Source organism: Narcine bancroftii, chromosome 1 (genome assembly GCF_036971445.1).
Source record: "Narcine bancroftii isolate sNarBan1 chromosome 1, sNarBan1.hap1, whole genome shotgun sequence".
NCBI classification, from domain to species: Eukaryota; Metazoa; Chordata; class Chondrichthyes; order Torpediniformes; family Narcinidae; genus Narcine; species Narcine bancroftii.
Genome location: NC_091469.1, coordinates 488,782,830 through 488,810,820, shown reverse-complemented (window position 1 = coordinate 488,810,820; position 27,991 = coordinate 488,782,830). Strand labels below are relative to the sequence as shown.

The following is a 27,991-nucleotide window of genomic DNA, read 5'->3' as shown; positions in this document are numbered from 1 at the left end:
AAGGGTACCTTTTGGAGTCACTAATGGTGTGTCAGTGTTTCAGAGGGAAATGGATAAGATTGTTAGGACGTACGAGTTACAGGGTATGTTTCCCTATCTGGATAACGTCACTATCTGTGGGAAAACACAGGCTGAGCACGACAACAACTTAAAGAAATTTTTAGAAATCAACCTTACATTTAACGAGGGCAAATGTGTGTTCAATGCGACAGAGTTACCCATTCTGGGCTACATTGTCCGCAAGGGTGAAATCTGCCCCGACCCGGAAAGAATGGCCCCCCCTTAAGAAGTTACCACCCCCAAACTCAGCAAAAGCCCTTAAAAGATGTATAGGATTCTTTTCCTACTACTGCAAATGGGTTCAGGACTACGCCATGAAGGCACGCCCTCTGTCTGACACTAAATCTTTTCCTTTCTCTCCAATGGCCTTGAAGGCTTTTGAGAGAATTAAAGCTGATATTGCCAAAGCTGCACTCTCGTCCATTGACGAGGATGTCCCATTCCAAGTGGAATCTGATTCCTTAGATTGTGCCTTGGCAGGAACCTTTAATCAAAAGGGCAGACCTGTGGCATTCTTCTCCCACACATTACACAGACCTGAACTTAAACATCCTGCCATTGAAAAAGAAGCCCAGGCTATTATTGAAGTTGTTCGCTACTGGAGACACTTTCTAGCCAGCATAAAATTTACTCTTGTCACTGATTAGAAATCTGTAGCCTACATGTTCAGTACTAAACACAAAAGTAAAATCAAGAACGATAAGATGGCACGCTGGCGAATAGAAATATCAACTTATAATTATGAGATCCAGTACAGACAGGGCAGGTTAAATGACCCATCTGACGCATTGTCACAATCTGCTGCTGGTGCTCAGCTGGAGGGGATAAAAGAGATCCATAGCAGACTTGTGCCAGCCAGGAGTCATGAGATTCTTCCACTACACAAGGGCTAACAACCTTCCTTACTCTCTGGAAGAAGTCAGGAAACTGACTAAAAGCTGTCTCGTTTGCGCAGAATGCAAACCGCAATACTTCAAAGCTCCAGAGGCCACTCTCATCAAGGCAACCTGACCTTTTGAGAGGATTAGCCTAGATTTTAAAGGGCCTTTAGCTTCCAATAACAAAAATGTATATTTCCTTACTGTAATTGACAAATATTCCAGGTTTCCCTTTGCGATACCCTGCCCTGACGTCTCGTCAGCATCTGTCATTAAGTCACTTGACAGAATTTTCAGCATTTTTGGGTTTTCCCAATTACATTCATACCGATAGAGGCTCAGCATTCATGAGCGCTGAACTGCAGCGAGCCCTGCTATGGAAAGGGATTGCCACTAGCCGTTCCACGAGCTACAACCCGCAGGGCAATGGGCAGGTTGAAAGGGCTAATGCTACAGTCTGGAAGACTGTTAATCTTGCTTTAAAAACTCATGGTTACCCTGTTACCCGGTGGCAGGAGGTGCTGCCTGAGGCATTACATTCTATTCGGTCTTTATTGTGTACTGTAACAAATCAAACACCTCATGAACGAATGTTTGCCTTTCCTAGGAAATCAGGAACTGTGATGGACTGGCCAGCCTGTTTATCTGAGCCTGGAACCGTGCTGCTGAAGAGCCACACTCGGGCACGTAAAACAGACCCCCTAGTCCAACCAGTTCAGCTACTGCATACTAACCCCCAACTACGCTCATGTTAGATTCCCAGACGGGAGTACTGACACTGTACCCCTAAGAGATCTGGCCTTGCCTGGTTCACCCCTTCCTCGCACCCCTATTCAGAGTGAACCTGAGAGGTTGGACTCACCCCCCCCCCGTGATCCCTAGTCAGCTTTCAGATGACCATGCTGAGGCTCCACTGTCTCATGCTGGCGATTCTCGAGTGGGTCCAAAAGTCAGTCCTTCCCGCACTACAGACCCAGGAACTGTACCAGTTCCCAAGGCTTTGAGACGAAGGACCAGAATTCGTAAACAACCTGATAGGCCGACATATTCATAAAACATCTCATTATATTTCAATTGCTTGCTAGACACTGGTGTATTTTGGCTGTTAGAGTATCTCCTCCATATATCCATAAGTTTCATTTCCTGTATTGATTTAACCATAAATTTGGCCACTTCATTCGTTTTGCTGGTCTTTTGTCCAGTTTTATCCAACTTTGGATCCAAATTAAGGTTAAAATCCCCTCCAATCAATATATTTCCCTGCGTATCTACAATCTTCAAAAAATATCTTGCATAAACTTTTGATCCTCTTCATTAGGTGCATATATATTGACCAAATTCCAGAATTCTGAATATATCTGACACTTTATCATTACATAGCTCCCTGCTGGATCTATTATTTCCTCCTCTATTTTGATTGGTACATTTTTATTTATTAATATAGCTACACCTCTGGCTTTTGAATTATATGATGCTGCCGCTACGTGCCCTACCCAATCTCTCCTTTATTTATTATGTTCCACTTCAGTTAGATGTGTTTCCAGCACAAATGCTATGTCTATTTTTTCTTTTTTCAGGAAATTTAATAGCCTTTTTTGTTTAATTTGGTTATGTATTCCATTAATATTTATAGTCATATAGTTCAACATGGCCATCTCATACTCTGTTTACACCTCATTTCCGTTTCCTCACCACCACCTTCCCCCTTTTCCCCATTTTCATCTCTCAGTTTTCCCTTTTTGAACTCAATGTATGACAACAATTCTAAAACATAAAATACTTCAACAACTCCCACTTATAAAATTCCCTTAACGCCAAGTGCGTTTCCCCCCCCCTCTCTGAGTTGCCCCTTGTCCCTTGCCGGGCAACCACAACTCCCCTCTCCATTCGGACTGCGAACCCGTTCGCAAGTGTCAACTGATTCACAGTGACTGTTATTCTCTCCTACCCAACCCCCTCCAGAAAAGACTTATCTTCACATTAAAACAAAGCTCACCCTCTTTTCTTCTCTTTTTCCCCCCCCCTCCCTTACTTCCCTTTTCTTTCCCTTCTTTAGTTCTTAATTATACATTATTTTTGCATCTTTATATGTAGTTTGTCATCATTCTTCATTCTTGTTACATCTCTCTTTCTGTCCTGCAGGCGTTCTGCAAATTCTCGTGCTTTCTCCTGATACGAGAACAGTCTGTTTTGCTCCCCAGGATAAATATTTTAAGCACAGCTGGATATCTTAACATAAATTTATAGCCTTTTTTCCATAGGATCAATTTTACTGTGTTAAACTCCTTCCTCTTCTTCAGGAGTTCAAAACTTATGTCTGGGTAAAAAAATATATTTTGACCCTTGTATTCTAATAGTTTATTGTCTTCTCTAATTTTATTCCTTTCCCTCTCCAGCATATTTTCTCTTGTCGTGTATCTCAGAAATTTTACTAAAACACTTCTTGGTTTTTGTTGTGACTGTGGTTTTGGGGCTAGTGTTCTGTGTGCCCTTTCTATTTCCATTCCTTCCTGCATTTCTGGCATTCCCAGAACATTTGGGATCCATTCTTTTATAAATTCTTTCATATTTGTGCCTTCTTCACCTTCCTTTAGGCCCACTATCTTTATGTTGTTTCGCCTACTATAGTTTTCCATTATATCCATCTTCTGAGCTAACAACTCCTGTGACTCTTTAACTTTTTTGTCACTTTCTTCCAATTTTCTTCTCAAGTCGTTCACTTCCATTTCTACAGCCATTTCTCGTTCTTCCACGTTTTCTAATCTTTTCCCTATTTCTGTTATGACCAGCTCTATTCTACTCACTTTTTCTTCTGTACTTTTCATTTTTCTTTTCATTTCACTAAATTCTAGTGTCAACCATTCTTTTAATGCTCTCATTTGTTCTTGAAATTTTTTTAATCTATGTACTGTCCATCTATTTTACCTTCTATTCCTCTGTGCAGAGCTTGGTCTTCTTCTTCCTCTTCTTCTGGGTTTGTGTCTTCTACTTCTCTTCCTTGTATCTGTGTCTCTTCTGACTTTCCTGATGAGTTGCTTGTCTCTCTTTGCTGGGCATCTTTTTGCTTGGCTTCTTGCTGTTGGTCCTCTTCTTCTGGGCTAATTATCTGTTGGGCCTCCTGCTGTTGCTCTTCTTTCCTATCACATCCTTTCTTGTCGCTTTCCTCTTCTTCCAGCTGAGAGCCCTGGTGCAGGCATCCCTCAGCTGGTCACGCTGTGTTAATTCACTCCTCAGCTGGGCCCCCCTCCCGTTGATGTTCTCTTTATCCTTAGTGTGCACACTTCTGTTTGGCTCAGAGAGCCATTTTTGCAGTCCAGCGGTCGGGAGGTCGCAACTCTGCGGGGTCGTCACCAACCTTGGGTAGTGGGCTCTTTTCTCCACGACGGCTCCCTGTTTCTTCGTGCAGGTAAGGCCTTCTCCTTTCTCTTCTGGCGTCTTTTCTTCTTTTTTTCCTGTTGTTTTTACTTTTTCCTTCTTGGGTGCATTTTCTTTCTTTTCTCTACAACTTTATCTTTTATTTGTTGTGTTTTGTGTTTCTTGAACTTTGTATTTTCTTCACTTTATTTATTCTTTTCTGGAGAGGGCTGCTATTCTCCTATCGGCCACTACTCCACCACGTGACCTCACTGTTAGAGTATCTCAAGGCCAAACATAGTATCCATGTATTGCTTGCTTCAGTCTTTCCTAGCAGCTGTCCTTTTGATTTTAACCCTTCTTCTGCCAGGGGGGGACTGTGGTGAATGTCTGCCAAGCTGCCTGTCTCCCCTCTGGCGAGCCTTGCTGTACTAACATTGGCTGTGCATTATCTCTACTGTTAAGGACACTCCCCTTGGATATAACTGTATATGCATCTATTGTCTTTCATTATTTACCATTAGTTTCTGCTAATAAAAGCCATGATTATCGTTTGACCACATCGTCTTTGTCTACTTCATCAACTGGCACTTCAGTCGCAAATTCCAGAGGTTCACCGCTCTCTGTTTAAAGAAATTCCTCAATCTCTGTTTAAAAACGCACCCTTCAGTTCTGAACTTGTGTCCTTTTGTCCTAGACTCCCATACCATGGGAAACAACTTTGGCACTTCTATTCTGTCCAGCCCTTTCAATATTCAAAATGCTTCTCTGTGGTCAGCCTTCATTCTTCTGATCTCCAAGAGCTGTTAAACATTCCTCATATTCTAATACTTCATTCCAGAAATCATTCTTGTGAATCTTCTCCAAACCCGTTCCAATGCCAGTGGAGTAAAGGATGAAATTCTGCAGATGCTGTGATCGTAATAAAAACACAGAAACTGGAGGAACTCAGCAGGCCTCATCGTGTCCGTAGATGGTCACTGCGACACTGGCCGAGTTCCTTCAGCGTGTCTGTGTTTTTACCTCTCCACAACCAGCACATCCACGAGGACTCACTTTATCAAAGATGTTCCCCTAATTTTATTTCTCTCCCACCTTTTCTGTTACTGAAAACTAACTTGTTTTCTGTCTTCCCCAATTCTGAAGGAGGATGTCAGAATATATGCTCCCTGACTTGATGAGCACATCCAACATTTTAAGTTTAATTTTGTCTTACTGGAGTAAATAGTTTAGCTCCATGTGTCCTGTTGACATCAGTTCTTGGAGCAACGAATGTTTGAAGTCTGGACCATGTAACATGCTCTCATGAACATTTGATGGTTCTTGGTCTGTCCTCCTTGGAGATCAGAAGAATGACAGGGGAATTCATAGAAGCATTTCGCATGTTGAAAGGCCTGGACAGAGTAGATGTGACAAATTTGTTAGAAGAGTCAAAGACAAGAGGGCACAACTTCAGGATCAGAGGGTGCCCATTTAAAGCAGAGATATGGACGAATTTAGCCAGAGAGGTGAACCTCTGGAATTTCCATCAATGGGAAGCTGTGGAGGCCAGCTCATTAGGTGTATATAAGGCAGAGATTGATAGCTATCTGAATAGTCAGGGTATCAAAGGTTATGGAGAGAAGGCAGGGGAGTGGGATCGAGTGGGAGAACAGATCAACTGGTGGAGTGGACTCGACAAGCAAAATAGCCTACTCTGCTTCTGTACCTTATTGGATTATAATTCATCTCCCTTAATACCTGATTCAGTCAGGCGAATTGGCACTGTACCCAATGGGTAATATCCCTTTGTGATTCAGTCAGTACTTTCACAAAAGGAGAATGTGAATGCAAGATTGGGGTAAAGGGGAGAAAGGATGACAGCTAAGTAAATACTGGTAATGCTGAAGCTTACCTCATCTACTCCATGAAGATTAACATTAATGGTCCACCAGTAATCTGCAGAAATTCTTAGCCCAACGTAAATAGACCTGGATAGACAAGAGTAGATCAATTATGTGAACAATTTGCTCCAACCTTTAAAGATCTTTACTAACTTAATTATTCTGCATATTGGGTAACTAGTTTCCTATTTGGCAGTAAAAACATTGAATAATGGCCCAGTTAATCTAAATATTTTTCTCAAAGAACTAAAATCAGATTAGAGTCAAAGCACAAAACAGGTCCTTTGGCTCAAATTGCCCATGCCAACCACTGGCATTCTGGGCTAGACCTATTTCCCCGTATTTGGTCCATAACCTTCTAAACCCTTCCTCCTATCCATACCATATATCTGCCTGAATCTTCGACAGGATAGGAAAGATTTGTGGTGGCCCGTCGCCGTGGCAATCGGTGCTCTGGGAGGCAAATGCAACCAAAGGCCAGCAGCCTGCGCAGCGCCACTAATCCCAACAAGTGAACTGGCGGGTGAACAACAGGGGCAGCTTAAGGCAAGTGACACCAAAATGGTGCTGACTTTGCTGCGCAGCCAACAGACAGGGACAGCGCGTGGGGAAAAAGGATATTGTTATGCAGGAAAGTACCCGCGTGCAGGAAACTCGCTTTTGCATGCTGTGACATCAGCCAAGGGGCCCACAACGGGGACAGTGCAAGTATAAAAGTTAGGCCTGAGCCCTAATAAAACTTAGAGCTTAACCTGACTACACTACGTGAGTGTGTTTTCTTTCGAGTAGCGCGTGACAACAATTGGTGACCCCAACAGTTTCATTGGCATCTAAACCCAGCAATAAGTGAACAGGGCTGCAGTCAACGCAGACACTCTCAAACTGCCGATCTTCTGGATGAATTGACAATGCGTGTGGTTTGACCAGCCTGAGGAACAGTTCCAGATCCGGCCGATCACAGCAGAATCCACCCGGTACTACCATGTGGTGAGCACCCTGGACCAGGACACAGCAGGCCAGGTGGCCAACTTCATCCAGGAGCCCCCATTGGAAGTGTGTACACCGCCTTCAAGGACTTGCTGATTGAGACCTTCAGGCTCTCACGACGTGAGAAGGGGGCACATCTGCTCCAACTGGACAAGCTAGTCAGCCCTCATGAATGAGATGTTAGCCCTCCTGGGGAAACGTAAGCCCTGCATCACGTTTTCTGGAGGTATTCCTGGAGCAACTGCCTGAGGACATCCAACTGCTTCTGACTGACATAGACTTCAGCAACCCCTGGAAAGTTGCACGAGCAGATATTCTGTGGAAACAAGAAACAGTGCTCGGTGTCCGTGGGGCACGTCACTAAACACCGCAGCCAGACCTGTGCAGAGCCGCCGAAAGAACAGCAGCGCACCAGAGGAGGTGATCCAGATGACCAGTAGTATTTCTACCACCTGATATGGGGTGACGGAGCCCGCCATTGTTAATGACCACAATGGCTGGCCACCAAGACAGCCTCCTGTACGTTTGGGTCTGCCAAACCGGTCAACGCCTTGGACAGGACACCAGGAACCGGCAGTCGGGCCTCACACTGGGGAAATGCCCAATAACATCATGATTCAGACCTACAGCAAGGTCCGACTGCAGTTGAGAGGCAGCCTCTTCTCATGGGTGTTGACGCTGGCCACAGTGGAACAGCCGCTCCTAGAGCAGATTTCCTGCGTGACCACAGCTTGCAAGTGGACCTCAATGGAAGGAGATTGGTCAACACCAAAACTTTTCAAACATTCTCACTCAAAGACGGCAGGCTCCCAGCAATCCACCTGAACTCCATAGAGATCGGACGAGTCAGCCAGGGTCCTGGCCGAGTTCCCTGCAGTGTACACCCCCCCAATTCACCACGGTGATGCCCTGACATGGATTACGGCACCACATCCTGACCCAGGGCCCGCCGCTCCATGTGAGGTCAAGACGCCTTCCTCCAGAACTCCAGCTGGCAAAGGAGGAATTCAGGAAGCTGGAGGAGCTTAGCATTGTACAGCGGTCAGATAGCCCATGGGCTGCTCTTCTGCACATGGTACCCAAAGCAACTGGGGTCTGGAAACCATACAGCTACTACCGCCAGCTCAATGAGGCCACAACACCGGATCAGTATCCCATGCCACACATACAGGACTTCACGGCTGACCTACATGGGGCAAGGGTCTTCTTTTTTTTTTTTTTTTTTTTTTTTTTTTTTTTAAATTTTTTATTTTTCACACCATAAATCACAATAGCCATGATATACACTTTTTCTTTTCCACACATTTACAGTGACTTTTTCTCCCTCCCCCCTCCCCCCTCCCTCCTCCCAAGCCACCCCCCCATCCCTCCCCCCTCTCATCCATTTTAGTTATACAATCTAGGTTGCATTAATTCAGTTAGACAATGTTGTCATTCAACAAAAATACACCAGAAATTCTACTGAGTCCATTTTTTTCTTCTCTTCTCATTCCATCAACTTAGGTAATGTTTGTTCCCGGTAGGTTTTCGCTATTGTATTTAATGTAAGGCTCCCATACTTGTTCGAATATTTCGATATTATTTCTTAAACTATATGTTATTTTTTCTAATGGAATACATTTATTCATTTCTATATACCATTGTTGTATTTTCAAATTATCTTCCAATTTCCAGGTTGACATAATACATTTTTTTGCTACAGCTAGGGCTATCTTAACAAATCTTTTTTGTGCATCCTCCAAGTCAATTCCAAATTCTTTATTTTTTATGTTACTTAGGAGAAAGATCTCTGGATTCTTTGGTATATTGTTTTCTGTTATTTTATTTAATATCTGATTGAGATCATCCCAAAATTTTTCTACTCTCTCACATGTCCAGATTGCATGAATTGTTGTTCCCCTTTCTTTTTTACATCGAAAACATCTATCAGATACTGTTGGGTCCCATTTATTTAACTTTTGCGGTGTAATGTATAGTCTGTGTAACCAATTATATTGTATCATACGCAGCCTCGTATTTATTGTATTTCTCATCGTTCCAGAGCATAACTTCTCCCATGTTTCCTTTTTTATCTTTATATTTAAATCTTGTTCCCATTTTTGTTTAGTTTTACCATTTGTTTCCTCATTTTCCTTTTCTTGCAGTTTAATATACATATTTTTTATAAATCTTTTGATTAACATTGTATCTGTAATCACATATTCAAGGTTACTTCCCTCTGGTAAACTCAAGTTGCTTCCTAATTTATCTTTCAAGTAGGATCTCAGTTGGTAATATGCCAGCGCTGTATCTCCCGTTATATTGTACTTATCTCTCATTTGTTCAAAGGATAAGAATCTACTTCCTGAAAAACAATTTTCTATTCTTTTAATCCCTTTTTTTTCCCATTTTCTAAAGGCAAGGTTGTCTATTGTAAAAGGGAGTAGCTTATTTTGCGTCAATATTAGTTTTGGTATTTGGTAATTTATTTTATTTCTTTCTACATGTATCTTCTTCCATATATTGAGGAGATGGTGTAATACTGGAGAAGTTCTATGTTGTACCAATTTTTCGTCCCATTTATATAATATGTGTTCAGGTATCTTTTCCCCTATTTTATCTAATTCTAGTCTCGTCCAGTCTGGTTTTTCCCTTGTTTGATAAAAATCTGATAGGTACCTTAATTGTGCGGCTCTATAATAATTTTTGAAGTTTGGCAATTGTAAGCCTCCTTGTTTATACCATTCTGTTAATTTGTCTAGTGCTATCCTCGGTTTCCCCCCTCTCCATAAAAATCTCCTTATTATTTTCTTTAACTCTTTGAAGAATTTTTCTGTCAGTTGTATTGGCAATGCCTGAAATAAGTATAGTATCCTTGGAAAAATGTTCATTTTAATACAGTTTATCCTTCCTATCAGTGTTAGTGGTAGCTCTTTCCAATGCTCTAAATCGTCCTGTAGTTTTTTCATTAGTGGATTGTAATTGAGTTTATATAATTGGCCTAGATTTTTGTTTATTTGCACACCTAGGTATCTTATTGCCTGCGTTTGCCATCTGAATGGGGATTCCTCCTTAAATTTTGAGAAATCCGCGTTATTCATAGGCATTGCTTCACTTTTATTTACGTTTATCTTGTATCCCGACACTTCTCCATATTCCTTCAATTTCTTATATAGTTCTTTTATTGATAGTTCTGGTTCTGTTAAGTACACTATCACATCATCCGCAAACAGACTGATTTTATATTCCCTGTCTTTTATTTTTATTCCTTTTATATTATTATCTCTTCTTATCGATTCTGCTAGTGGTTCTATAGCTAGCGCAAACAATAATGGTGATAGTGGGCATCCCTGCCGCGTTGACCTGCTTAAGTTAAATTGCTTTGATACATGTCCATTTACTGTCACTTTCGCTAACGGTCCCTTATATAATGCTTTAATCCAATTAATATACTTCTCCGGTAAACTGAATTTTTGCAATACTTTGAACAAGTAATTCCATTCTACTCTGTCGAAGGCCTTCTCTGCGTCTAAAGCAACTGCTACTGCCGGTGCTTTATTTCCTTCTACTGCATGAATTAAGTTAATAAATTTACAAATATTGTCTGTTGTGCGTCTTTTTTTGATAAATCCAGTTTGGTCTAAATTTACCATTTTCGGTACCTGTTCTGCTAATCTGTTCGCTAATAGTTTAGCTATTATCTTATAATCTGTGTTTAGCAAAGATATTGGTCTATATGACGCTGGTGAGAGTGGATCTTTCCCTTGTTTTAGTATCACTGTAATTATTGCTGTTTTACATGAATCTGGTAAGTTTTGTGTCTCATCAATCTGGTTGATTACATCCAGGAGGGGCGGTATTATTAGGTCTTTAAATGTTTTGTAGAATTCTATTGGGAGTCCATCCTCTCCTGGTGTCTTATTATTTGGTAAATTTTTTATTATCTCTTGTATTTCTACTGTTCCAAATGGTTCTGTTAATTTATTTTGTTCCTCTATTTGTAGTTTTGGTAGTTCAATTTTAGTCAAAAATTCATCTATTTTCCCTTCTTTCCCTTCGTTTTCGGTTCGGTATAATTGTTCATAGAATTCTCTGAAGTTTTCCTTAATTTCTTTTGGATTATATGTAATTTGTTTGTCTTTTTTCCTTGTTGCCAATACCGTTTTCTTAGTTTGCTCTGTCTTAAGCTGCCATGCTAGGATTTTGTGTGTTTTTTCCCCTAGTTCATAATATTTCTGTTTTGTCTTCATTATATTCTTCTCCACCTTATATGTTTGTAATGTTTCATATTTTATTTTTTTATCCGCCAATTCTCTTCTTTTGGTTGTATCTTCCTTTATTGCTAATTTTTTTTCTATGTTTATTATTTCCCTTTCCAACTGCTCTGTTTCCTGATTATAGTCCTTCTTCATCTTGGTTGCATAACTTATTATTTGCCCTCTAATGAATGCTTTCATTGCGTCCCATAGTATAAACTTATCTTCCACTGATTCCGTATTTACTTCAAAGTACATTTTTAATTGTTTTTCAATAAATTCTCTAAAATCCTGTCTTTTAAGTAGCATGGGGTTTAATCTCCATCTATACATTCTTGGAGGGATGTCTTCTAGCTCTATTGCCAATAACAGGGGTGAGTGGTCCGATAATAGTCTAGCTTTATATTCCGTTTTCCTAACTCTCCCTTGTATGTGGGCTGATAACAGGAATAGGTCTATCCTTGAGTATGTTTTATGTCTAGTCGAGTAGTATGAGTATTCCTTTTCTTTTGGGTTTTGTTTCCTCCATATGTCCACAAGTTTCATTTCTTGCATTGATTTAATTATAAATTTGGTTACTTTGTTCTTCCTGTTAATTTTTTTCCCCGTTTTATCCATATTTGGATCCAAATTCAGATTGAAATCCCCTCCTATTAGTATGTTCCCTTGCGTATTAGCTACCTTCAAAAAGATATCTTGCATAAACTTTTGATCTTCTTCGTTAGGTGAATATATATTAAGTAGATTCCAAAGCTCTGAATATATCTGACATTTTATCCTAACATATCTCCCTGCTGGATCTATTATTTCCTCTTCTATTTTAAATGGCACATTTTTGCTAATTAATATAGCCACTCCTCTTGCTTTTGAATTATACGATGCTGCTGTTACATGTGGGCAAGGGTCTTCTCCAAGGTAGACCTCGTGTGGGGATATCATCAGATCCTGGTACACGCCAATGATATCCCCAAGATTGCCATCATCACACCATTCGGCCTCTTCAAATTCCTCCAAATGCTGTTCGAGCTAAAGAACGCTGCAGCAGAATTTCCAGCGACTTATGGGCGCAGTGGGCCAAGACCTGGACAGCACCTTTGTGTACCTGGACAATATCCTGGTGGAGAGCAGGAACCAACAGGAGGATATGGCGCACCTCTGCAACCTCTACACCCGACTGAGCGAGTTCAGTCTGACAATCAACCTAGCCAAATACCAGTTCGGAGGGAGGCCATCGACTTCCTGGGCCACAGAATAACCAGGGAAGGAGCCACACCACTACCCAGTAAAGTGGAGGTCATCCAGAAGTTCCCCAGACCCAACACAACCAAGGGACTACAGGAGTTCAGTGGAATAATCAATTTCTATCACAGGTTCATCCCCTCAGCTGCCCAGATAATGCGACCCTTGTTTGCCCAGATGGCAGGCAAGGCGAAGGAGATCACCTGGGATGAGGATTCAGCAGAAGTTTCCATGAAGGCCAAGGAAGCCATGGCAGATGCCGCTCTCCTGGCACATCCCAGGTCAGACACTCCAACTGCCCTGGATGCCTCAGAAATGGCAATCTGGAGCAGCAGATTGAAGGAAGTTGGTGGCCACTGGCTTTCTTCAGCAAACATCTGTAGCCTCCAGAACTGAAGTACAGCGTTTTCGACAGAGAGCTACTGGTGCTGTACTTAGCCAACCGCCACTTCAGGTACTTCCTTGAGGGCGGGTCTGTAAAGGTTAATTTCTCGTCGTATGACTTTTTCTCCAATTGTGAACTTTTTATAAAGCATGTTCATCTTTACAATACTGTATTGTTCTGGAGAAACAACAAGGAAACAGGAAAAAGATCAGACTGTTCATCTTTCTTGTGCTTGTATCTAAACCAGCAGTAACAAAGATACTTCCCTTTGGTTTCTGTTGAGACAATGATTTAGACTTCTTTACAAGGTCCTTCACTTTTCACAGATCACAAGCCCCTGACTTTTGCCTTGGCTAAGATCTCGGACCCCTGGTCGGCCCGCCAGCAATGACACCTGTCTTACATCTCGGAGTACACCACAGATGTGAGGCATATCTCTAGCAATGTGGTGGCCGACCCACTGTCCAGACAAAGTATCCACACATTATCGAGGGGAGTGGACTTTGTGATACTGGTGGAGGAACAGCAGAAAGACAAGGAAATGCCCCAATATAGGACTGCTATATCGAGACTGCAGCACCAGGACATTCCAGTAGGCACAGGTAACACCATCCTCCTGTGGCCACCGGTCAGGTCAGACCCATCATCCCAGCGGATTGGAGATGACAGATTTTTGACTCCATCCAGGGACTGACTCACCCTTCCATCAGGCCACAGTCCGGCTGGTGGCCAGCAAATACACATGGCATGGATTGAGTAAACAGGTCAGCTGGTGGGCAAAGGCTTGCGCGCAGTGCCAAACAATGAACACCAAGACCCCACCTCAGCACTTCGAGCCCACAGAGGGAAGGTTCGACATAGTAGGACCCTTTTGCTGGTATCCCAGGGTTTCCGTCCCACATCACATCTGAGAGCAGGGCCCAATTCACCTCCAGTCTGTGGTTCAACCTCACCAGCCTATGGGATGCCCAGCTGTATCACAGAACAGCCAACCACCCACAGGCACCACGAAACTGTGCTCATCACCAAATTCCAAGGACCCAACTGGGAAGACGAGTTACCATGGGGGCTGTTGGGCATCCGCATGACACCCAAGGAGGACCTCAACACCTCTTCGGCTGAATTCATCTACAGAGCTCCAGTGGTGGTCCCGGAAGAATTCGTACCATCCCCAGGCGGACAGCAGGATGACTCTACAGCATTCCTCAGCAGGCTAAAGGAAAGATTTGGCAACCTGGCCCCGATTCCACCTTCCAGACACGGGCACAAGGGGACCAACGTACCCAAAGACCTACAGGATTGCGAGTACGTTTTCATTCGCAGGGGTTCACATCATCCACCGCTTCAGAGGCCATACAAAGGTCTGCTCAAGGTCAACCGCAACAACAGGGCCACGCTCGAGGTCGGAGGCAAGATGGAGGTCTTCACCACAGTCAGGCTGAAGCCAGCACATCTGGACCCGGTGCATCCAGTTGATACGCCAGCACCACGCCAAAGAGGCAGGCCACTGAAGGCTGAAGAGACTTTTCCCCCGGGCACCAAGAACAATAACAAGGACAATACTGCTGGTTCTTTGGTGGGGGGGGGGGGGGGGGGGGGTGGGGTCATATGGCAGCCCGCCGCCGTGGCAATCGAGCTGGCGCTCCGGGTGGCGAGCACAACCAAAGGCGAGTAGACTGTGCAGTGGCACTGATCCCAACACGCAAACTGGCAGGTAAACGGCAAGGGCAGCTTAAAGGCCAGTGACCCCAAAATGGCGCTGGCCTTGCTGCGCAACCAACAGACAGGGACAGCGCGAGGGAAAGACAGGCATTGTTATGCATGTTGTGATGTCAGCCAAAGTGGGGGGGGGAGGGGCTATGGCGGGAACAGCGCAAGTCTAAAAGTTAGGCCTGATCCTTAATAAAACTAAGAGTTTAACCTGACTACACTAGTGTGTCTTTTTCGAGTAGCGCACAGCTACATATGCATCAATTTATGTGGATTCTTTCAATTTTACTTGGGAGATGCATATTTTCCCTGCTGACTCCGTGGAATTTTTCTGAATGCTTCTTGTTTCCTCTCACATCTTAGCGATATGTGGATTCGTAGATCAATAGGTAACTAAGTAAATGCATCTCACAGGAAGGTCCTGCCCTGTTGAGTCAGACACACACCATACAGCACAGGGCACAAAAAGCATCTATCCAAGGAACATCTTTTTATACAGGCCTGAGCAATAAACATCAGTGTAGAGGCACAGAAACAAGATCATATCAAATTGTTTTCCATAGTAGGGGAGTCAAGGTCAAAAGGGCACAACTTCAGCACTGAAAGGCACACATTTGAAACTGAAAAGTTCCTTTATCCAGAACCCTGAACCTTTGGAATATGCTACCACGGAGAGCCGAAGTGGCCTGGTCATTGGGTACATTTAAGGCAGAGATCAATAGCGATTTGAATCGACAGGGTATCAATACTTCTGGGAAGAAGGTGGGGGGGTGGGACTGAGTGGGAGAATGGACCAGCTCATGATGGGATTGCGGAGCAGACTCAATGGGCTGAATGGTCTGCTTCTGCTCCTATATCTTACTGTGTTACGAAATCCGGATCTGGTGCTCTCGGTAAGGAGTTTGTATGTTCTCCCCATGACCTTGCTCCAAAATGTACTGGGTTTGTAGGTTAATCGGGTGTAAATGGGTTTCATGGGCCAGGCCTTCTATAATTATGTGAAATTGGAAAAAAACAGAAATAAACAGGGTTTCCAGTAAAGAGACCTATGCATCGAACTAGATCAACAGCACAACAAAAAGAGGAAAGGTGCCACAACACGCTATTTACCTGTAAAAGCGACCGACACCTTCAACCAGAATCCTAATCCTTCTGCGGTCCCGCGAGTCAGACGTGCACCAGACAACACCAGCAGCAAGTGGCACTGACAGCGCCAATCCAAGCAGCACCTTTTTATACGCCTCTCGGCGATAAACGTTGCTGTAAAGGTACAGAAAGAAGAGCACACCACACCACTGCAAAATAGGTTGAGTGAACTCGACCTTTTCTCCTTGGAGCTATGTTGGATGAGCGGTGACTTGATAGAGGCGTTTAAGATGAGAAGCATTGATCATGTGGTTAGTCAGAGGCTTTATCCCCAGAGCTGAAATGGTTGCCACAAGAGGACACAGGTTTAAGGTGCAGAGGAGATGTCAGGGGTAAGGCTTTTTTTTTTAAAAAAAGTGGTGGATGCATGGAATGGGCTGCCGGCAACAGTGCTGGAGACAGATACGTTAGGGTTCTTTAAGAGACTTTTGGATAGGTACATGGAGGTTAGAAAAATAGAGGCTGATGGGAAAGCCTAGTCATTTCTAAGGTAGGGACATTTTCTGAACAACTTTATGGGCCGAAGGGCCTGAATTGTGCTGTAAGTTTTGTTTCTATGTTATAATTGCAGGACTTCTATTTCACTGTTTCAGGAAGCCTGTTATGTGGGTGACCAAGATAAATGCAATGGTGTAGGGAGAGGGAGTGGGGTATGGTGGAGGGGGGGGGGGGGGGGCGGGGTAAGGAGAAGGGGACTGGGAAACATACAGGAATAGTAATTAATATAAAAAGCTTGGAAATGCTGGAGGAACTCAGCCATGTGCCTGTCTAGAAGTCTCTGACGAATGGCTCAGGCTTGAAACATTGGTTACTTAAAAATAAACTCAGCGGGCCTCACAGCACCCAGGAGGTAAAGATACACCACCAATGTTTCAAGATGCCTTGAAAAAGGGCTCAGGCTTGAAACATTGGCTATACATCTTTACCTCCTGTGGGTGCCAGGATACCCACCAAGTTCCTCCAATATTTTTGTGTTTTTACTATAATCACAGCGTTCGCAGACTTTTGTGTTACATTCCACCGGAATGTAAATAGGGACCAGGTAGGAAGAGATAAGGTGGGACCCAGTAGGGAGAAAAATAAAAGTCTCACAGCACAGAAACAGGCCTTCAACCCAACTTGTCCATGCTGACCAAGATTGTACCATTTGGGTAAAATGTTTCCCTTGGTTGGGTAAGATGTTTCCCTTGGTGGGTGAATCGAGGACAAGGGATCATAGCTGAAAATTAGAGGTTATCCATATAAAACATAGATTAGGAAGAACTTCTTTCGCCATAGGGTCATGGATCTGTGGAACTTACTGCCGCATACAGCAGTGAAAGCCAGATCACTGGGAGTATTTAAACAAGAAATAGACAAGTATCTCATTAGTGAAGCCATCAAGGAATATGGGGAAATTGGAACGAGTGTCGAGTAGCTTACTGAAGTTTTATGGAACAGACTTGATGGGCCTAGTGGCCGCCTTCTGTTCCTCTGTCTTGTGATCTTGTCTGGGTTTAGCACATATGCCTCCAAACATTCTTATCCAACTACCTTTCTAAATGTGCTTTAAAACATCACAATTGTACCCCCCTCTATCATTTCCTCTGGCAGTTCACTCCAAATACCCACCACCCTGAGTGAAGAAGATGACCTTCAAGTCCTTTTAAACCACTTCCCTTAAATCTATCCTCTCTAGCTTTAGATTCCCCTACCCTGGGAAAAAGATGGACTTATCTGTGCCACTCATGATTTTACAAATTCTTCAAGGTCCTTCCTCAGCCTCCTATAATCCAGGCAGAAAATTTTAAGACTGAAGAGAATAATTTTAACAGAGGCCTGAGGGGTAACATTTTCACATGGGGGTGCTGGGTTTACAGAACCAGCTATCAGAGGAGGTGGTAGAGGCAGGGACAATTACAACGTTTAAAAGGTATTTAAAGAGATACATGGGTATGAAAGGCTTCTAAAACTATTGGGTCAAACACAGATAAATGGGACAAGTCCAGATAGGCAACTTGGTCAGTATAGATGAGTTGGTCCATGTAATACAGTTGTACACTTAGTGTCAGGCTACAATACATAATCATCACCCTGTACAAAAACAAAGGCGAGAAATCAGACTGCTCAAACTACAGGGGAATCACGTTGCTCTCCATTGCAGGCAAAATCTTCGCTAGGATTCTACTAAATAGAATAATACCTAGTGTCGCTGAGAATATTCTCCCAGAATCACAGTGCGGCTTTCGCGCTAACAGAGGAACCACTGACATGGTCTTTGCCCTCAGACAGCTCCAAGAAAAGTGTAGAGAACAAAACAAAGGACTCTACATCACCTTTGTTGACCTCACCAAAGCCTTCGACACCGTGAGCAGGAAAGGGCTTTGGCAAATACTAGAGCGCATCGGATGTCCCCCAAAGTTCCTCAACATGATTATCCAACTGCACGAAAACCAACAAGGTCGGGTCAGATACAGCAATGAGCTCTCTGAACCCTTCTCCATTAACAATGGCGTGAAGCAAGGCTGTGTTCTCGCACCAACCCTCTTTTCAATCTTCTTCAGCATGATGCTGAACCAAGCCATGAAAGACCCCAACAATGAAGACGCTGTTTACATCCGGTACCGCACGGATGGCAGTCTCTTCAATCTGAGGCGCCTGCAAGCTCACACCAAGACACAAGAGAAACTTGTCCGTGAACTACTCTTTGCAGATGATGCCGCTTTAGTTGCCCATTCAGAGCCAGCTCTTCAGCGCTTGACGTCCTGCTTTGCGGAAACTGCCAAAATGTTTGGCCTGGAAGTCAGCCTGAAGAAAACTGAGGTCCTCCATCAGCCAGCTCCCCACCATGACTACCAGCCCCCCCACATCTCCATCGGGCACACAAAACTCAAAACGGTCAACCAGTTTACCTATCTCGGCTGCACCATTTCATCAGATGCAAGGATCGACAATGAGATAGACAACAGACTCGCCAAGGCAAATAGCGCCTTTGGAAGACTACACAAAAGAGTCTGGAAAAACAACCAACTGAAAAACCTCACAAAGATAAGCGTATACAGAGCCGTTGTCATACCCACACTCCTGTTCGGCTCCGAATCATGGGTCCTCTACCGGCACCACCTACGGCTCCTAGAACGCTTCCACCAGCGTTGTCTCCGCTCCATCCTCAACATCCATTGGAGCGCTCACACCCCTAACGTCGAGGTACTCGAGATGGCAGAGGTCGACAGCATCGAGTCCACGCTGCTGAAGATCCAGCTGCGCTGGATGGGTCACGTCTCCAGAATGGAGGACCATCGCCTTCCCAAGATCGTATTATATGGCGAGCTCTCCACTGGCCACCGTGACAGAGGTGCACCAAAGAAAAGGTACAAGGACTGCCTAAAGAAATCTCTTGGTGCCTGCCACATTGACCACCGCCAGTGGGCTGATAACGCCTCAAACCGTGCATCTTGGCGCCTCACAGTTTGGCGGGCAGCAGCCTCCTTTGAAGAAGACCGCAGAGCCCACCTCACTGACAAAAGGCAAAGGAGGAAAAACCCAACACCCAACCCCAACCAACCAATTTTCCCTTGCAACCGCTGCAATCGTGTCTGCCTGTCCCGCATCGGACTGGTCAGCCACAAACGAGCCTGCAGCTGACGTGGACTTTTTACCCCCTCCATAAATCTTCGTCCGCGAAGCCAAGCCAAAGAAAGAAACAATACATAATATACCTGCAATGTACTTAGTTCTTTTCAAGATGCTGACAAAATATCAGTGGACGTGGGTCTGATTATGGTCATGGAAGGTGCGAGAAATGCTGTCAGGCAAGGAGGAAGTTCCAGGATTTTGTAAAAACTCAGAAATGCTGGACGAACTCAGCTGGTTTTACAGCATCCATGTGAGGAAAAGATATATATAACTGACAGATGTTCAAGGTACTTTAAAGAAGGACTCGGGCCCAAAATGTTTGTTATACATCTTTACCTCCTATAGAGGCTGCGAGACCTGCTGGGTTCCTTCAGCACCTCTGTGCATTTACTACAATCATGGCATCTGCAGACTTTAATGTTTCAGTCACTTTCAGGATTTTGACCCAGCTATGGTGAAGGAACATCGACATATTTCCAACTCAGGATGGTGCATGGCTTGGATGGAAACTTCCAGCTTCCATCGACGAGGAAAAACTGTTCGAGAACAGCAAAAGCATGGAAGCACCACAAACTGGAAATTGCCCTCCAAGCCATGCACCACGCCAAGTTGGTGCTGTTTCTTCCCTGTGGGGAGGGTTGCAATAATCTTCCATAAATGCAATAACGGTGCCTAAAAGGACTTCATCGACCAAGGGAAGGTGTAAGGACGTCAGTTTAACATCAGTAGTGGAAAATGTTTTAGGAGAAATAGCCAGGAAACAAATAAAATGAACCTGCACTCAGAAAAGTGAACTAGGGACAGTCTGCAGTGATTTGTTTGACTAAGCAGTGATTTTTTTTAAAGACAGAGTAAGTAGATTATAAGAATGAAACATTTGTTGCTTATGTGAATTTGATACATGTGTCACAAAGAGTCACACAAAAGCTTAAAAATTGAGACTCTTGAAATAAATAGCGAATAGAGTAGTGAATGTTTGGAATTCTCTAATCAGGGAAGTGGTTGAGGCTGCCTCATTAAACATATTTAGATAAATTTTTACATGATAGAGGAATTAGGGGATATGGGGAGAAGGCAGGTAGGTGGAGTTGGGTCATAAATTCGATCAGCCATGATCGTATTGAATGGCGGAGCAGGCTCGATGGACCATTTTTGGCCTACTCCTGTTCCTACTCCCTATGTTCCTATCAGCCTAAATGAGGTTAAACAAGATCTCCGAGGATCTGTCCTGGAGCCTCCATGTCGATGCAATCACCAAAAAGGCTCTTCAGCGGCTCTACTTTGTGAGGTATCTGAGGCGGTTCGGTACGTCACCGAAGACGCTCGTAAACTTCTACAGGTGTACCGTGGAGAGCATTCTGGGTGGTTGCGTCATTGCCTGGCATGGAGGCGCCAACTCTCAGGACAAGAAATAAACTCCAGAGGGTTGTTAACTCGCCCTGCGACATCACAGGCACCAGACTTCACTCCATCGAGGACATCTGCATGAGGCGGTGTCTTAAAAAAAGCAGCCTCTATCCTCAAAGACCCCACCACCCAGGACATGCCCTCTTCACTCTGCTACCATCGGAGAAAAGGTACAGGAGCCTAAAGATGAGCACTCAGCGACATAAGGACAGCTTCTTCGCCGCTGCCATCAGATTCATGCACTTTTATTGTTATTTATTTTACTTTTTATAGTAATGTCTTAAGATGGTTCTAATATGAATGTTGGCAGTCCGATGCTGCCATAAAACACCAAATTTCATAACAATAAATCCTGATTCTGAACAAGGAAGTCTGCAGGCGCTGTAATTGTAGTTTAATACATAAAAAATGTGTTGAAGAAATGCAGGTCACACAGCATTCTTTATAGTCAACTCTTTGATACCCTGACGAAGGACTCAGGCCCGAAACATTGGTTACATATCTTTGCAATATAGAATGCTGTCGTGTTTCTCTGGCATGGTTGGCATAGCGGATAGTGCAATGCGTTTTAAGCTATTGGGGCTGGAGTTCGAATCCCGCCTTGTCTTTAGGGAGTTGATGCGTTCCCCTGATGTCTGCGTGGGCTTTCTCGGAGAGCTCCACTTTCCTTCCACCGTTCAAAATGTACAGGGGGTATAGGTTAATTGGGCGGCACAGACCCATGAGCCCAAGGGCCTGTTACCATGCTGTATGTCTATATTTAAATTTGAAATTTTGTGTATTAAGCTTGGATTAGGTATTGGCTTAAGGTCAGAGAACAAGGGAATCGTGGTTATTGATTGTTTTTCAGACTGGAGAATGGAGCTCCCCTCAGGTCAGTGTTAGGATCACTTTTTTAATTTACAGTGAAACCCTGATTTTACGCACCCAGGCAGGAGCCTCGGGTTCCCAAGTGGGATTTATAGAAACCCTGATTTAACGCTACCCCGCTTTTTTTCGTGATGAAATTTGACTGACCCCAACGATCACGTTATAACAGGGCCACATTGTATACAAATTACTCGGATTCTGAAGTACAGAGGGAAATCTAAAAAAATTTCCCATTGACACCAAACGTGGCACACTCATTCAACTGTTACAGGATGTGAATGGCTAGACAAGTGACAGGTGGAATTTAATTCATGGAAGTGTAAGGCGATGCATGCTGCTAGAAGAGATGGGAGGGCCAGCACCCCTGGGTTTGAATCGGCACTGTTTGTATAGAGTTTGTATGTTCTCCCCTTGTCTGTGTGGGTTTCCTCTAGGCGTTCTGGTTTCCTCTCACCTTTCAAAACTTACTGGGGTTGTAGGTTAATTGGGCGGCATGGGCTAGTGGGCCTGAAGAGCCTGTTACTGTGCTGTTCGACTATAAAAAGTCAATAATGGCACAGTTCAGAAAGAAAAGCAGAGGTGAAGTTCTTGCTAATCCAAAAAGAGACAACCACACCCATTTCTAGTTACCTTATTTTGGGAAAGACCCTTGAGGTGGGGAAAGATTTGATTGAAATGCAGTATGATAGGTGTTATCAAGGCAGATAAGGGAAAACTGTTCCCACTGTAGTGTAAGGGTAGCAAGAGCATGGGAGTACCACAAACTGGAAGTTGCCCTCCAAGACGTGCACCATCCCGAGTTGGAAATATATCGCCATTCCTTCACTATGGCTGGGTGAATATCCTGGAGGGTAAAATCGATTGAACTTTTTTGGTCAAAAGCAGTGGCCAGTCTACGAAAAATAGTGCCTACGGCAGGGATGACCAACCTCTTGCAAGAACTGGCGTTGGTGATCGCACATGTTGTATTTGGCTTCAGCCTCTCAATAAGTAGAGAGCGAAGGACTGAGGGAGTGGAGAACGAAATATGTGTCCATGCCTTTGGGTCCATGAGGGATCAAGGATTCCATGAAGGGGTTAATGTTCTAAAAAGTTTGGGGACCACTGTCCTCGACTCTCCCACCATAGGAAATAATCTTTCTACATTGTAACAGATTATGTTGTGTTTTGTATGGTATATGGATAAGTTTTGGGGAGATAAATTGGGGCAGGTTTTTTTTTTAGAGTAGGTCACATACAAACACTTTAAAACAGATCTTATTTAAAATACTGGAGCTCTGCTAATGCTAGACATGTCGGGGCCATCAGCCTTTGCAAAACTTTGGAGAGTGCCCAAGTTACTTCACTAATGGATTGTTGTTTACAAAAAGGCAACAGATGAAAGAACTTGTCAGAGCTGCAGCCTGTCTTGAGTGGAACTTGCTGTTCTAGGAGGATCATGTGGTTTACAAGCAGAGAGAGTAAAACAGGCTTTCTCTCAGAAAGAGAGAGAGACACACACACACAGATTAGTTCTACAGTTTTACAGTCAACTGGAACAGGACAAGCTGGCAAACTTGAGGAAAACTCCATTTGGAAGACGGGTTTTGAATGCTTAGTTCAGTCTGGTCAAAGCCCTTGTGGCTCATGCAAGTGGAGAGGAATGGCTGTCTAATGTTACACTTGAAATAAGGGGGGGGAAAAAAGGAACTCTGTGGTGACCTGAAAGAAGGAGGTTACCATCTGGAGAACCCTGAGGGGGCAAGTTTATTCGGCAAGACACTGAAGTGGCTGATTATAAAGGAATCAGTTGTGGGTGTCCAGCATACAACAAATCTCTCTCTGAAAACCGACAAGAACCTTCCTGAGCAGTAACCATTTACTTTTCAAGCACCAAAGCTTGGTGAACTTTATCCCAAAAATGTTACGAGCCTAGAGGACACAGCAGCAATAGATTTTCACCAGGACAAATGGTTACTTAAACAAAAGTTGTTTTTAATTATCTTTAAACATGAAAACAGATTCACACTTTAACTTATCACTATTGACTTAACTAACCTAACTTAACTCCCTTCTAATTCCAAGCGCAAGTGTATGTAATGTGTAAGTTCAGAAAAGTACTTTGATTCACAGTCAAATCTCACTTCTCATTCCTCCAAGTTCACTGGTTGCAGGCAATTCTTATACTGTGGACAGAATTTAACATTTATGAATTTCACCTGGGTTTGGTGCTTGAAAGGTAAATGGTTACCACTCAGGAAGGTTCTTGTCGGTTTTCAGAGAGATTTGTTGAACACTGGACACCCACAACTGATTCCTTTTTAATCAGCCACTTCAGTGTCTTGCCAAAGAAACTTGCCCCTTCAGGGGTTTCCAGATGATAACTTCTTTCTTTCAGGTCAACACAGACTTCATTTTTGTTTCTCTTATTTCAAGTGAAACATTAGGCAGCCAGCACTCCTCTTGCATGAACCACAGGGCTTTGACCAGGCTGAACTAAGCATTCACAATCAGTCTTCCAAATGGAGTTTTCCATAAGTTTGCCAGCTTGTCCTGCTCCAGTTAACTGTAAAACTGTAGAACTAATCTCTGTGTGTGTATGTCTCTCTCTCTCTTTATCTGAGAGAAAGCCTGTTTTACTCTCTCTGCTTGTAAACCACATTATCCTCCTAGAACAGCAAGTTCCACTCCAGACAGTCTGCGGCTCTGACAAGTTCTTTCATCTGTTGTCTTTTTGTAAACAACAATCCATTAGTGAAGTCTCTTTGGCACTCTCTAAAGCTTTTGCAAAGGTTCTGGGGCTGATATGTCTAGCATTAGCAGAGCTCCAGTATTTTAAATAAGATCTGTTTTAAAGTGTTTGTATGTGACCTACTCTAACAAACCTGCCCCAATTTATCTCCCAAAAGCTTATCTATATACAATACAAACATGACAATCTGCCACAACATCCACTCTACACATGCCTTTCAACGTTCAAAATGTTTCAATGAGTTCACCCCTCATTCTCCTAAATTCCAACAAGTACAGACCAAGGACTGTCCAACACTCCTCATTTCATATAGCTCAGTGACCAGAAGTACACATGGTGCTCCAAGTGGTCAGCATGGACATGTTTTTGTGCCATAAGACTCTTAGATGCATTTGTTTCTGCTACATACCTCATAGGCTGGGAGCTACTTTGCTGCTTGAGTGTAGGGATCAGTGGAATGAGCCTCGTCCTCTGGAGTAACATCCAATGATGTCTGCACAACCATACCTAACGAAGAACAACATCTTAGATTTGCATTGACATCTTTCATTGAGCACAAAACTCAAGAAACTTCATGCGAGAATTATTAGAAAAAATTATCACTGTACCCAGGTGCATTAAGGAGAAACACTTTGACTGGTTTCGTCACTGTCTGGTGTGGATTCGCCAATTCATAAGACAGGAAAAGACAACAGAGTTGTGAACTCAGCCAACTCCATCATGGGCACTAGTCTTCACTCCATTAAGGACATCTACAAGAGGCGATGTCTCAAGAATGCAACTTCTATCATCAAGGATTCTCACCAACTAGTCCATACCCTCTTCCCACTGCTACCATTTAGAAGTACAGGAGCCTGAAGACATGCACCCAATATTACAAAAGCAGCTTTTTCCCCTCCACCATCAGATCTCTGAATGGACAATGAACCATAGACCCAATCTCACTTTTTTCTCTTCTTTTGACTAATTTTTTTAATGTAATTTATAGCTACTTTAGTACCTGTAATGCTGCCAGAAAACAATGAATTTCGTGAAGCATGGCCACGACAATAAATTCTGATTCTGAAATTATTGGTGTTCATTTCCCTACTGCACAGAGACTGAGGTGGACTTTTAAGCGGCCTCATAAAGGAAGAAAGCAGATAGGGATGTGACTACGAATTCTAAAGCTCATGATTTTGACAACTCAAGGCATAGCCACCAATGGAAAAAAAAGGGCAAGTTAAAAGGAAAAATGGCCATAGGTCAGCCGGGATTTAGCTATGAGGACACTCTCTGTCCCAGAAACATACAAGGCATTGGAGCAGAATTGTCCATTCAGCCCATTGAGTTTGCTCCACCATTCATCAAGGGCTTCCATGTCAATTACGCTGGACAACAATTTTTTTTTTAATGGTTTGCTTCCTCCAGCTCTGCATTCACAGAGGCACCCCCTCCCCTGATTAAATTCTCACCTTTCCTCTCCTGTCCTATCCATACTGGACAACTATTTTTTTCCCCCAAAAGGTTTGCTTCCTGAAAAAATAATTGGGGATTATTTCAACTTCAAGATGACACAAAGATAATTTCAGATTTGCTGTATCACATAGGAAGTTGTAGAAACATTAAATGAACTTGTATTGAATCTAGCTTACACATTGTACGAGTTCAACAGACCTAAAAATGTTTTACCACTGATTTTAGTTTGTACTCAGCATCTGATGCCTCTCGTGTCAGCCAGCATTTATAGATTCCAGTTGCCCTGATTCCGCTTTTCCATGGTTGTAATGTCCTGGTGGAACCTTTCACCGTGTTTGTCACTGACTGCACCAACAAGATCAGCAAGGAAGACGTCCAAATCCAAAAGCAAAAAATAAATTTTCAATGACACGTTGCACTTTGTGGTTTTGTAGGCTTGAGGTAGACTTAAAATATGACAGGGAATCACAAATATAGATTTTATCTAAAATAACAGAATGTGATGGGAAACTTTTATGGTGATTTCTGTGATCAGCAGCCCAAAATCCACAAAATCCACCCAAAAGTGTTCAGGAAGCAAAATCGTTGACGTCCAGTATTATCTATGTTATTTTTGGATACGTGGCAGGGGCTTCCAAGGCAGTAAACATTGGAGCCATAACCTTGCCGTTGTGGCAGGCATTCGGCCAAGCATCAAGAGAGCTTCACATCATGCTGAAGAATCTAAAAGGCTTTAAATGCTGGTCTTTCTTTAATACATCAGGTTTAAGATTTTCATAAGAAGTACAAGGGAGATAAGAGGAAGATCACTACATGGAGTGTTCTTTTCTTCTTTGGCTTGGCTTCGCGGACGAAGATTTATGGAGGGGGTAAAAAGTCCACGTCAGCTGCAGGCTCGTTTGTGGCTGAAAAGTCCGATGCGGGACAGGCAGACATGGTTGCAGCGGCTGCAGGGGAAAATTGGTTGGTTGGGGTTGGGTGTTGGGTTTTTCCTCCTTTGCCTTTTGTAAGTGAGGTGGGCTCTGCGGTCTTCTTCAAAGGAGGTTGCTGCCCGCCGAACTGTGAGGCGCCAAGATGCACGGTTTGAAGCGATATCAGCCCACTGGCGGTGGTCAATGTGGCAGGCACCAAGAGATTTCTTTAGGCAGTCCTTGTACCTTTTCTTTGGTGCACCTCTGTCATGGTGGCCAGTGGAGAGCTCGCCATATGACACGATCTTGGGAAGGCGATGGTCCTCCATTCTGGAGACGTGACCCACCCAGCGCAGCTGGATCTTCAGCAGCGTGGACTCGATGCTGTCGACCTCTGCCATCTCGAGTACTTCGACGCTAGGGATGAAAGCGCTCCAATGGATGTTGAGGATGGAGCGGAGACAACGCTGGTGGAAGCGTTCTAGGAGCCGTAGGTGATGGAGTGTACAACACAGAGAATTATACAGCATGGAACCATTCCCATTGCCCCAACTAGTCCACGCCAACAACATCTGTAATGTAGAGGGTCATGGCTGTCATATGACAGCACTGCTCATTACCTGGTTGGAAGATATACTACCTGTCAATCAAGGTTTGGCTCCACCCACTTAGCAGTTTACACCTGACCATTGGCCCCTTTAAATAGCTTGGTATTTGGCCTTGGGCCATTGGCCTTTGTAATCAATTAGACCTTGCTGTCAAAGAGCCATTGGATCTCTGTAGATTACCTGGGCAGGACTCCCCAGCACTCCAGTACTATAAAAGGCATCATATCTGCTTTTCTCTCTTTTTACCATCTCCAAGGGACCACCCTGCTTCACTCCAGGCCAAATATTGTGGAACAGCACTGGAGAAATCATTTGGCAAGGTGTGCACCAGTAACCAGTAAAAGGTGGGGAGTGTCTTAGTTAGTGTTCTGAGTAGTATTGAGCTGTGCCTGCACTGAGTCAAAGGGTGGCAGGTATCATAATGTTTCTTTTCCTTGATTGTATGTAACAGCACTAGGGGGGGGGGGGGGGAAGAGTGAGAGGAGGTGTGTGTGTGTGTGTGTGTGTGTGTGTG

At 43.7% G+C, this 27,991-nt stretch overlaps 1 protein-coding gene across 8 annotated transcripts in view; it reads right to left on the bottom strand.

Moving 5' to 3' along the window:
• adck5 (aarF domain containing kinase 5) overlaps window positions 1-27,991 on the bottom strand; it is a 123,915-nt gene that overhangs the window by 74,440 nt on the left and 21,484 nt on the right. For 5 of the 8 annotated variants that reach the window (XM_069915093.1, XM_069915097.1, XM_069915096.1 and 2 more), the window contains exons 2-4: window positions 24,910-25,007; window positions 15,842-15,991; window positions 6,187-6,262 (exon numbers count right to left, since the gene is read on the bottom strand). In XM_069915093.1, the coding sequence (XP_069771194.1) occupies window positions 6,187-6,262; window positions 15,842-15,991; window positions 24,910-25,007 (324 nt within the window). Of the gene's footprint in view, window positions 1-6,186; window positions 6,263-12,839; window positions 13,199-15,841; window positions 15,992-24,909; window positions 25,008-27,991 lie in introns of those variants that run through there. The other 3 variants (XM_069915099.1, XM_069915095.1, XM_069915100.1) reach the window with 3 other exon arrangements.